Source organism: Erythrolamprus reginae, chromosome 10, assembly GCF_031021105.1.
Source record: "Erythrolamprus reginae isolate rEryReg1 chromosome 10, rEryReg1.hap1, whole genome shotgun sequence".
Lineage (NCBI taxonomy): Eukaryota > Metazoa > Chordata > Lepidosauria > Squamata > Dipsadidae > Erythrolamprus > Erythrolamprus reginae.
The window spans coordinates 12,267,588-12,280,156 of NC_091959.1; the positions used below are offsets into that span (position 1 = coordinate 12,267,588).

The 12,569-nt window shown below is 39.9% G+C and overlaps 1 protein-coding gene across 1 annotated transcript in view; it reads left to right on the forward strand.

Moving 5' to 3' along the window:
* TMC3 (transmembrane channel like 3) overlaps positions 1-12,569 on the forward strand; it is a 31,432-nt gene that overhangs the window by 14,292 nt on the left and 4,571 nt on the right. The window contains exons 13-20 of the mRNA XM_070762777.1: positions 1,433-1,681; positions 3,575-3,703; positions 6,824-6,891; positions 7,873-8,001; positions 9,258-9,368; positions 9,669-9,794; positions 11,634-11,712; positions 11,933-11,975. Of these exons, the coding sequence (XP_070618878.1) occupies positions 1,433-1,681; positions 3,575-3,703; positions 6,824-6,891; positions 7,873-8,001; positions 9,258-9,368; positions 9,669-9,794; positions 11,634-11,712; positions 11,933-11,975 (934 nt within the window). The remainder of the gene's footprint in view (positions 1-1,432; positions 1,682-3,574; positions 3,704-6,823; positions 6,892-7,872; positions 8,002-9,257; positions 9,369-9,668; positions 9,795-11,633; positions 11,713-11,932; positions 11,976-12,569) is intronic.

Consider the following 12,569-nt stretch of genomic DNA (forward strand, 5'->3'; position numbering starts at 1 on the left):
TAATCCCCTTGAAACAAGTAGGGATTTTGTCGAACTACAACACCTTAGCAAATAGTTGGGAGACAGAATTATGGATCTGAAACTCTCCATTGTAAAAAAAATGATGTGAATGTTAAAATATTAAATGTTAAAAATGATTAAAAAAATGTTAAAAGTGTTAACTCTCTCATATTCCGCCTTGTCCCTTTTATTTGTAATATTTATTTTTAAAAACATTATTTACTTACTTACTTACTTACTTACTTACTTACTTACTTACTTACTTACTTACTTACTTACTTACTTATTAGATTTGTATGCCGCCCCTCTCCATAGACTCGGGGCAGCTCACAACAGCAATAGAACAATTCATAACAAATCTAATAATTTAAAAACATTTTAAAAACCCCATTATTAATCAGACATATATACAAACATACCATACATAATTTGTATAGGCCCGGGGGAGATATCTCAATTCCCCCATGCCTGGCGGCAAAGGTGGGTTTTAAGGAGTTTACGGAAGGCAAGGAGCGTGGGGGCAGTTCTAATCTCCGGGGGGAGCTGGTTCCTGAGAGTCGGGGCCGCCACAGAGAAGGCTCTTCCCCTGGGGCCCGCCAAACGATATTGTTTAGTCGATGGGACCCGGAGAAGGCCAACTCTGTGGGACCTAATCGGCCGCTGGGATTCGTGGGGCAGAAGGCGGTCCCGGAGATATTCTGGTCCGATGCCATGAAGGGCTTTATAGGTCATAACCAACACTTTGAATTGTGACCGGAAACTGAGCGGCAACCAATGCAGACTTCGGAGTGTTGGTGTGACATGGGCATACTTAGGGAAGCCCATGATTGCTCTTGCAGCTGCATTCTGCACGATCTGAAGTTTCCGAACACTTTTCAAAGGTAGTCCCATGTAGAGCATTACAGTAGTCGAATCTCGAGGTGATGAGGGCATGAGTGACTGTGAGCCGTGAGTCCCGGTCCAGATATGATCTCATTTGGGTTGGGATGTAAGAATGGTTTTATAACGAATTCAATTCACGTGATTAATAAACTTTGTTAAGGAAAAGTGACCAGAGTTGCATCTGAGTTATCAGGGACCTGCGTTTAGGAATGTGGGATTGTAGTAGATATTCCAGTAAATGATGAATACTGATCCAGCCACAAACAGATTCATGTTTATAAAATAGTTTACTTTTAGATAAATAGTACAGTCCAATTAAACAATCAAGGTCATTCACATTTAGTCAGTCAATATCAAGAAGTGCTATAATCTTCTTACCAGCCTGTCTTAACCCTCAAATAAAGATTACAGCTAACCAATACTTTCAGAGAGTAACAAAATTTCACACTGGGCTCCTTATCAGACACATTGTTTATATTTGAAAAAAAAAACAAAAATAGTATTGAAATAAATTTAAAAAATGAGATTAAATTTCAATGTATGATTTCAGGAGATGGAAGTTCATAAAAACAGAAGTAACGCCATGGATACCACTACCTTCTTAGCAGCCAAAATCCTTCTGGAGCACAACTTTTCAACCCCAACTCCAAATATGCAAATGCTTAAGAATGGCACTTTCCTTCTGTCTGAGAATCACACCCAAAGCTACGCTCACCTGGTTCAGCTCAACAATACAGCACCTTATGACTCCAATGGCGAAAGTCACCAAAATCAATGCTGGGAGACCTATGTTGGCCAAGTATGTCATCCTTACCCAAGTTATTTTCTTTTTCAATTGGTGGCACCACAACTGAAAAAAATGTTTGGCATGAACATTCTTATTACCGTATTTTTGGAGTATAAGACACAGCTTTTTCCCCACCTAAAAGAGGCTGAAAATTTGGGTGCGTCTTATACTTTGTAGCTTTTTCAAAGCTTTTTTCCCCAGCCCTAACAAAGCGCCAACAATCTTCCCAACTGTTCTGCCTGCGTGTTTCAACCGCCCGTAATTACAGGGTAATTAGTCCAGGAAGACACACACCACATGATAAAAGGAAAACCCAAAAGTTTTTATCAACAGAAAAACAGAAACAGCTCCCTTTTTAAATGTCAAAGGGATTTTCTGGTACACACAAGGCACAGGTTAAATGCAATCCAATTTCTCACCCAATAACTGGGAAATTGAATCCAATTCTACACAATCTTGAACAGCACACAAACCACTATCTTGACGAAACAATGAACTGCCATGAGGCTAAAACACCAGGTTGCACTTTTATCTGTAGCACTAATTACAGCAGCCCCACCCAACCACAGGTGGCCTCATTTTCTCTTGTAATAATCCTTCAGTGGTTGTCCCCTATGCATCACTCTACGCATGCGTGGATGTGTCATTAATTCTTGTTCAGAATCCAAGGACGATGCAGATGATTGATCTCCTCCTGGGCTGTCTACCAAACTCCCCTCTTCCCTGTCACTCACGCTTCCTTGGTCAGAGGAAGCTTCGTCGGCAAATTCCATCGGGAGCAAAACAGGTCTGCGGCATGTGGATGTTTCCCCCACGTCCACCTGCACATTCCTTGGGTCAGGAGCTGGGCCAGAGCTAAACACAACACCAACTCTTACCGGTTTGCAGGCTTTTTCATTGCTACTCTCTCCAAAGAAGGTTTTTTTCCAGCCCTAAGTCTTTGCAGGCTTTTTTTTCATTGCTATGGCTCCGAATAATTTTTTTTCAGCCCTAACCAGGGGATAAAATAATGTGCTAAAGCTGACCAGACTAAGAATGCTACCCAGATGAATACCTGGTAGGCAGATTCCCGCCCCATATTCCTCTCCCAAAACCAAGGTGCGTCTTATACTCCTAAAAATACAGTACTTACTCTTATTGCTTCTGCTGTTTCTAAAGTATCAAGGTCCCTGCTTATTTTTATATATATAAATACAGTGGTACCTCATCTTACGAACGCCTCTTCTAATGAACTTTTCAAGATACGAACCCGGTGTTTAAGATTTTTTTTGCCTCTTCTTACGAACTATTTTCACCTTACGAACCCAAGCAGCTGCTGCTGGGATGAAGGGGTTTCTTTTTTTCCCATTTTTTGAAGAAAGAAAAGGGAGGGGCAGCTTGGAGGAATAAAGATTTTGCATGCTTGCAAAAGCACTGAAACGGTGTCTTTTTAAGAAAGAAAAGGGAGGGGCAGCTTGGAGGAGTAAAGATTTTGCATGCTTGCAAAGGCACTGAAACGGTGTCTTTTGAAAAAAGAAAAGGGAGGGGTGCCCCCCTTGCCTTTCTTCCTTCCCACTCACCCTTTAGCCTAGCCTTGCTTCTTCTACCCGCCCCCTTTAGCTGCTCCTCCCTGCCCTCTGTTCGCCTCCCTTCTAAAGTTTGGGATTTTCCTGAAGGATTTGCACGCATTATTCGCTTTTCCCTTGATTCCTATGGGAAACATTGTTTCATCTTACAAACTTTTCACCTTACAAACCTCCTCCTGGAACCAATTAAGTTCGTATGATGAGGTACCACTGTACTCCACTTCCAAATATGTTACCCGTTTCAATGCTAAATGCCTAGATAGCAATACATATTTTGGGGTGCGCATATTTTTTAAAGTATTATTGTTGGTCATTGCTTTGTGTTTGTGATTTGTTTCAGGAGATGTTGAAATTGTCAATTATCGATATGCTGTTCACGGTAGCTAGCATCCTCCTGATTGATTTCTTCCGAGGGCTTTTTGTCCGGTACTTAAGCGACTGCTGGTGCTGGGATCTGGAAAACAAGTTTGTGAGTATAGGTTCATACACATAATAAAGAGGTACAAATTGGAGCCGTGGTGGCACAGTGGTTAGAATGCAGGATTGCAGGCTAACTCTGCCCACTGCCAGGAGTTTGATTCTGCTCAAGTTTGACTTAGGCTTCAATCCTTCTGAGGTTGGTAAACTAGGGACCCAGATTGCTGGAGGCAAGTTGCTGATTACTTAGAGAGGGCACTATTGCAATTACTATTGCCATATTCCATACATGTAGGATCCTTCCTATACAGTGATACCTCATCTTACAAATGCCTCATCATACAAACTTTTCGAGATACAAACCCGGGGTTTAAGATTTTTTTGCCTCTTCTTACAAACTATTTTCACCTTACAAACCCAAGCCGCTGCCACTGGGATGCCCTGCCTCCGGACTTCTGTTGCCAGTGAAGCACCCGTTTTTGCACTGCTGGGATTCCCCTGAGGCTCCCCTCCATGGGAAACCCCACCTCCAGACTTCAGTGTTTTTGTGATGCTGCAGGGGAATCCCAGCACTGCAAAAACGGGCACTTCGCTGGCAACGGAAGTCCAGAGGTGGGGTTTCCCAGCGAAGGGAGCATCAGTGAAATCACAGCATTGCAAAAACACCGAAGTCCTCAAAACCCCACCTCCGGACCTCTGTGTTTTTGCGATGCTGCGATTTCACTAGGCTCCCCTCGCTGGGAAACCCCACCTCTGGACTTCCATTGCTAGCGAAGCGCTCATTTTTGCGATGCTGGGATTCCCCTGAAGCATCGCAAAAACACAGAAGTCTGGAGGTGGGGTTTCCCATGGAGGGGAGCCTCAGGGGAATCCCAGCAGTGCAAAAACGGGCGCTTCGTCTGGCAAAAGGGGTGAATTTTGGGCTTGCACACATTAATCGCTTTTCCATTGATTCCTATGGGAAACATTGTTTCGTCTTACAAACTTTTCACCTTAAGAACCTCGTCCCGGAACCAATTAAGTTTGTAAGACAAGGTATCACTGTATCTTCCTTCTCCATTGCTGTCAGTGAGTAGTGTATAACCCTTTCAACCAATAGATGGCAGTGTTCCATCTATTTCATCTGAATCAATAACCCGAGAGTAGATCTCAGATTCCCTAAATATCTAAAAACCAGTATTTCTTAAAGTCTGGACAGATAAGACCCATAAAATCCTCCCAGACCCTCTCAGGGGGCTTGCAAAAATAAAACTATTTGTCAGCCTATGCTGAAAAATAATTAAATATTTAAATCTCTTCAAACAATCAGGAGAAGCAGTTGTGGTTGCAAAAACATCAGTTTGTAATAACAGTAAATAATGATAGATATAACCCATGCAAACAGAAACTCTTTCGTCTACATAATTTTTTTTTACAAGTGTCAAAGGGAATCTGGAGGCAAAACATGCAAGAAACATGCCCCAGATGTATCTCAAAAAAAGAAAGAATTTGCTACTCAATCATTTTGTTGTTATAGAATAGAATAGAATTTTATTGGCCAAGTGTGATTGGACACACAAGGAATTTGTCTTGGTGCATATGCTCTCAGCGTACATAAAATAAAATATACATTTGTCAAGAATCATGTGGTACGACACTTAATGATTGTCATAGGGGTCAAATAAGCAACGAAGAAGCAATATTAATAAAAATCTTAGGATATAAGCAACAAGTTACAGTCATACAGTCAACATGGGAGGAAATGGGTGATAGGAATGATGAGAAAAACTAGTAGAATAGAAGTGCAGATTTAGTAGAAAGTCTGACAGTGTTGAGGGAATTATTTGTTTAGTAGAGTGATGGCGTTCGGAAAAAAACTGTTCTTGTGTCTAGTTGTCTTGGTGTGCAGTGCTCTGTAGCGACGTTTTGAGGGTAGGAGTTGAAACAGTTTGTGTCCTGGATGTGAGGGTTCAGTAAATATTTTCCCCGCCCTCTTTTTGACTCGTGCAGTATACAGGTCCTCAATGGAAGGCAGGTTGGCAGCAATTGTTTTTTCTGCAGTTCTGATTCTCCTCTGAAGTCTGTGTCGGTCCTGTTGGGTTGCAGCACCAAACCAGACAGTTATAGAGGTGCAGATGACAGACTCAATGATTCCTCTGTAAAACTGTATCAGCAACTCCTTGGGCAGATTGAGCTTCCTGAGCTGGCGCAGAAAGAACATTCTTTGTTGTGCTTTTTTGATGATGTTCTTGATGTTAGGTGACCATTTTAGGTCTTGAGATATGATAGAACCTAGAAATTTGAAGGTCTCTACTGTTGATACTGTGTTGTCTAGTATTGTGAGAGGTGGAAGGGTGGAAGTGTTTCTCCTAAAGTCTACCACCATTTCTACGGTTTTGAGTGTGTTCAGTTCTATATTGTTCTGGTCACACCACAAGGATAGTTGTTCAACTTCCCGTCTGTATGCGGATTCATCATTGTCTCGAATGTGTCCGATCACTGTTGTATCCATAGTTCCCTCTAAGCTGAGCAGTGAGCAATCGCTCACTTAAAAATCATCATCAACTCAGAGTTTTCCAAACCTGCCCAGAAGCCGAGAGGGAAAGAGTGAGAGGGAAGGAGAGAGAGAGGAAGAGAGGAAGAGAGGAAGAGAGAGAAACAGATAGAAAAAAGAGAGGAAGGAAAAAAGAAAGAAAAAGAATGGGAGTAAGGAAGATAGAAAGAAAATCAAAATCTAGTTTGAAACTAGCTCAACTATTTAAGTGGCATTTTGATATTGATAGAGTTGCCCTATTATGAGCTCACTGTTATAGACACACAGTACAGTATTTTATTTTGAAATTCTCTGAGGCAAAACAGGGTGGGTTTTTTGTTTGTTTATTTGTTTGTTTATTCATTTATTTATTTATTTATTTATTTATTTATTATTTCTGTGTCGCCCAGTCCCGAAGGGACTGCCGCTCAGACACTATACTTTTCCGCCCACCCCGCAAAAATATTAGAGGGAACACTGGTTGTATCATCTGCAAACTTCAGTAGTTTACCAGATGGATCGTTTGAGATGCAGTCCTTAGTATATAGAGAGAAGAGAAGTGGTGAGAGTACACAGCCTTGGGGGGCACCTGTGCTAATTGTACATGTATCTGATGTGATTTTTCCTAGCTTCACCTGCTGCTTTCTTGTTACTTTGCAGCCAGAATATGGAGAATTCAAAATAGCAGAAAATGTCCTGCATTTGGTCTACAATCAAGGAATGATCTGGTAAACAAATTATTTCATTTATTTTAGATTCTGTTGTCAGACTCCCATGGGACCATATACAAATCCAGGGAGTTTATCTGACCTCAGTTGGGTTGAAGTTTCTGAGTGCAATGCAATGAAGGGGCTTTGGGCCATTTCTATTGTGGCTGAGAGCTAATCCTACCTTTGTTGGATCTTGACTGAGGGTATTTGCTTATGAATAGAGATATCTATCTCTTTATCACTTATGTGCTGATATCTGCTGTGGAGGAAGGTGTGACCTGCCTTCCGAGAGCACGTTCCTCCATTTCAGTAAAATTCCTTTCAGTAAAATATTATTTTACTGAAAGAGTAGTAGATCCTTGGAACAAACTTCCAGCAGACATGGTAGATAAATCCACAGTAACTGAATTTAAACATGCCTGGGATAAACATAGATCCATCCTAAGATAAAATACAGAAAATAGTATAAGGGCAGACTAGATGGATCATGAGGTCTTTTTCTGCCGTCAGTCTTCTATGTTTCTATGTTTCCATTTCTCCCCTTAGGGAAATATACTGCTCAAAAAAAATAAACACTCAAATAACACATCTTAGATCTGAATGAATGAAATATTCTCATTGAATATTTCATTTGCACAACTATTCCATTTGCACAACAGCATGTGAAATTGATTGTCAATCAGTGTTGCTTTCTAAGTGGACAGTTTGATTTCACAGAAATTTGATTTACTTGGAGTTATATTCTGTTGTTTAAGTGTTTCCTTTATATTTTTTTTGACCAGTGTATAATATTCTGCCTTTTTAATATTGCCTAAAATACTTCGTTCTTCTAGCAGAGGGGTGGGTGGGTGCTAACTTTCTACAGGGTGGTAGACAAATTAATATCTTGATGTTGGCCAAACTCATCACTAACTAAACCCATTCTGAATGAAGCAAGGGAAAGTTTGTTCATTAATAGCCATACGTTGATGCATGGGCTCTGGTTGTTTGTATTCCTAGGATGGGAGCCTTCTTTTCCCCTTGTCTGCCTGCATTCAACGTCCTCAAGCTGATTGGGCTGATGTACTTGAGAAGTTGGGCAGTCTTGACCTGCAACGTCCCTCATCAGCAGGTCTTCCGAGCTTCAAGGTTGGTTATTTCACATAGATAGGCAAGATCTGCCCACATTTCAACATCACTCCGTGAGTTGCGCTGGTTGCCAATTGGTCTCTGGACGCAATTCAAAGTGCTGGTAATGACCTACAAATCCCTACCTGGCTTAGGACCAGATTATCTTCAGGACCATCTTCTGCCTCATGTATCCCAGTGGCCTGTTAGGTTCCACAGAGTCAGCCTTCTCCAGGTCCCGTCAGCCAGACAATGTCATCTGGTGGGACCTAGGGGAAGAGCCTTCTCTGTAGCGGCCCCGGCCCTCTGGAATGAACTCCCTCTAGAGATATGTATCAACCCCTCCATCCTGGTCTTTCGTTAAGCCTTAAAAACCCTACCTCTGCAGGCAGGCATGGGGGCCGTGAGCAATGAAACTATCTCTGGCCAATACGAGATATGATTGGATTGGACTGGATGAATGTGTGTGTGTGTATAGAGGATATTTTAAAATGTGGTTTTTTAGTAAATATTCATAACATTATAGTTATTTAGATTTCTTACATATTGCTATATTTAAAGTTGTGTGCCGTCCTGAGTCATTTTGAGAAGGGCGGCATAGAAATCTAATAAATCAACAAATCAATAAATCAATAAATCAATAAATCTGTCTATCTATCCATCCATCCATCCATCCATCCATCCATCCATCCATCCATCCATCCATCCATCTATCTATCTATCTATCTATCTATCTATCTATCTAGTCCTTGGAGAGGGGCGGCATACAAATCTAATCAATTTATTATCATTATTATTATTATTATTATTATTATTATTATTATTATTATTATTAATCTATCAGCATGGAAAGAGGAAAACACAAGTGCTTGTGCAGTAATTGTCCTCACACTTGTTGGAAAATAAAAATGAAACAAAAAGAAACATCAAAAAAACCTCCCAAATAGATTAGATACTTGAGCTTGTTTAATTGGACTTAGCTTTTTAAAAACTAAAAGTTAAACTTATGGAGTGTATTCACAGAACATAGAATCGTAAGGCCTTTGGAGCAGGGGTGAAATCCAGCAGGTTCTGACAGGTTCTGGAGAACTAGTAATAGAAATTTTGAGTAGTTCGGAGAACCGGCAAACACCACGTCTTGCTGGGCCTAGAGTGGGTGGGAATAGAGATTTTGCAGTATCCTTCCCCCAGGAGTGGGGAGGGAATGAGATTTTTGCAGTATCCTAGATACGTAGGGTACGTAACACTTTGTGTAACAATGCAACCTTCCTTTTCAGATCTAACAACTTCTACTTAGCCATGCTTCTATTTATGCTCTTTCTGTGTATGCTCCCAACTATCTTTGCTATTGCACGCTACAAGCCATCTCTCACCTGTGGCCCATTTAGGTAAGTGGATGCTGCCATTGCTTCTTTTAATATTTTAAGCAATTTTCAAAGCAATCGCCCATTTTGTGTTAACTTAAAAAAAAACCAGGACAGCGAGTTTGACACCCCTGTTTTAGAAGAAAATTGTGGCCTGTTTTAGTATGGAGTTTATCCTTCCAGCTTGCTCAATGGTTGGTTATTTTTTCCCGCAGGGAAATAAAAAGCTTAAAGTCTTCCTAACTCAGAACAGGAAATTATTTTGAAATGTTTATAATGCTGCAAATTTTTCTGAGACAAAACAATAGAATTTTTCTCATCTAGCGGGCAAGAAAAAATCTACGACATCGTGTCTGAAACAATTCGAAAGGACTTTCCTCCCTGGTTCAACTCTGTGATGGCTTACCTCAGTAGTCCTGTGGTGGTCCTTCCAGCTTTGTTATTACTCTTGTGAGTCTATCAATAAATTTTATTTGATTTGATGACTAGTATTTCAAGGGGACTCCAAGCTATGTGTCCAGAAGAATCTAGAAATGTCATTATCCTGGGAGAACTTCCATTATCTATCTATCTATCTATCTATCTATCTATCTATCTATCTATCTATCTATCTATCTATCTATCTATCTCTTTCTCTCTCTCCATCCATCATCTATCTATCTGTCTATCTGTCTATCTGTCTATCTGTCTATCTGTCTATCTGTCTATCTGTCTATCTGTCTATCTGTCTATCTGTCTATCTGTCTATCTGTCTATCTGTCTATCTGTCTATCTGTCTATCTGTCTATCTGTCTATCTGTCTATCTGTCTATCTGTCTATCTGTCTATCTGTCTATCTGTCTATCTGTCTATCTGTCTATCTGTCTATCTGTCTATCTGTCTATCTGTCTATCTGTCTATCTGTCTATCTGTCTATCTGTCTATCTGTCTATCTGTCTATCTGTCTATCTGTCTATCTGTCTATCTGTCTATCTGTCTATCTGTCTATCTGTCTATCTGTCTATCTGTCTATCATCTATCTCAGTGTTTCCCAACCTTTTTTGAGCCACGGCACACTTTTTACATTTACAAAATCCTGGGGCACACCACCAACCCAAATGACACAAAATGACACCCCAAGACATTCTCCTCTCTTTTTCCATCCCTGTCTTCTCCCTACCCTTTTGTGTGTGTGTATACACTCTTGAACCATTTCCAAAAACAGGTGAGGGCTGGGTTTTCTCTCTCTCTTATTCTTTGGCTTTTTATCATATGCTTTAAATCAAGAGTCACTTCTCTCTCTCTTTTGTTTCTCTCTCTCTCTTTCTTCTCATTCTCTGTCTCAATCATTTTCTCATGTCTCTTTTTTCCTCCCCTTTTTGTTCATTTCTCTCTCTCTCTCTCTCTCCCTTCTCCTTTTCTCTCTCTCTCTTGCTTTCTCTCTCTCTCACTCTTGCTTTCTCTCTCTTTCGCTTTTCTTTCTCTCTTGCTTTCTCTCTCTCACACACACTCTCTTTCTTTCTCTCTCTCTTTCTCTTTTTCTCTCTCTCTCACTCTCTCAGCAAAACCTGAGCTTCCTTCTTCACGGCACGCCTGACCATGTCTCGCGGCACACTAGTGTGCCACGGCACACTGGTTGAAAAACACTGATCTATCTATCTATCTATCATCTATCTATCTATCTATCTATCTATCTATCTATCTATCTATCTATCTATCTATCTACCTACCTACCTACCTACCTATCATCTATCTATCTATCTATCTATCTATCTATCATCTATCTATCTATCTATCTATCTATCATGTATCTATCCATCCATCCATCCATCCATCCATCATCTATCTATCTATCTATCTATCTATCTATCTATCTATCTATCTATCTATCTATCATCTATCTATCTATCTATCTATCATCTCTCTATCTATCTATCTATCTATCTATCTATCTATCTATCTATCATCTATCTATCTATCATCTATCATCTATCATCTATCTATCTATCTATCTATCTATCTATCTATCTATCATCTATCTATCTATCTATCATCTATCTATCTATCTATCTATCTATCATCTATCTATCTATCATCTCTCTATCTATCTATCTATCTATCTATCTATCTATCTATCTATCTATTTACCTACTTACCTACCTACTTATTTATTTATGAGATTTGTATGCAAGTGCGCGGAAGAAATCTTATTATGGAAATGAATTATTGCAATTATGTTTATTCAGTTCTTTCAATTTAACGTGATGTAAATCAAAGACATCTCTCCTGATATTTTTTTTCCCCCACCAGCATGCTTATATATTACCTGCAGAGTATTGCGAGGTCATTAAAATTCACCAACAACCAACTAAGGATGCAGATCCAATCAGTAAGTGTTGACTAAATGCTCATACCATGTTTCTGATATATTTTTTAAAAAAATAAAATTATTCCTTAAGAGAAAGAAGAATGAATCAATGGGCGGACAGCAGCGCAGATCACTTTAATACCCACAAACTTTATTTGATATTTGAGTGCAGTGGTTTTCTCAAAATATATATTACGTAAAGCTGAATTTTTAAAACCAACTCATTTGGTCTCTGTTGTAGGAAAGAACAGAAGATAAGAAAAAAGTGGTCCAAATGGCAGCAGGTGAGCAGAAATGTCCACAAGGCACTTGGCATTATTGTACTGTATGTGGGGGCATAGTTCCCTCTAAGCTGAGCAGTGAGCAATCGCTCACTTAAAAATCATCATCAACTCAGGGTTTTCCAAACCTGCCCAGAAGCCGAGAGGGAAAGAGTGAGAGGGAAGGAGAGAGAGAGGAAGAGAGAGAAACAGATAGAAAAAAGAGAGGAAGGAAAAGAGAAAGAAAAAGAATGGGAGTAAGGAAGAGAGAAAGAAAATCAAAATCTAGTTTGAAACTAGCTCAACTATTTAAGTGGCATTTTGATATTGATAGAGTTGCCCTATTATGAGCTCACTGTTATAGACACAGAGCACAGTATTTTATTTTGAAATTCTCTGAGGCAAAACAGGGTGGGTTTTTTATTTGTTTGTTTGTTTGTTTGTTTGTTTGTTTGTTTATTCATTCATTCATTCATTTATTTCTGTGCCGCCCAGTCCCGAAGGGACTGCTGCTCAGATACTATACTTTTCCACCCACCCCCCAAAAAAATTAGAGGGAACACTGTGCGGGGGTCATCTTTTTCACAAAATGCAATAACAATCAAAGGCAAAAGCAGT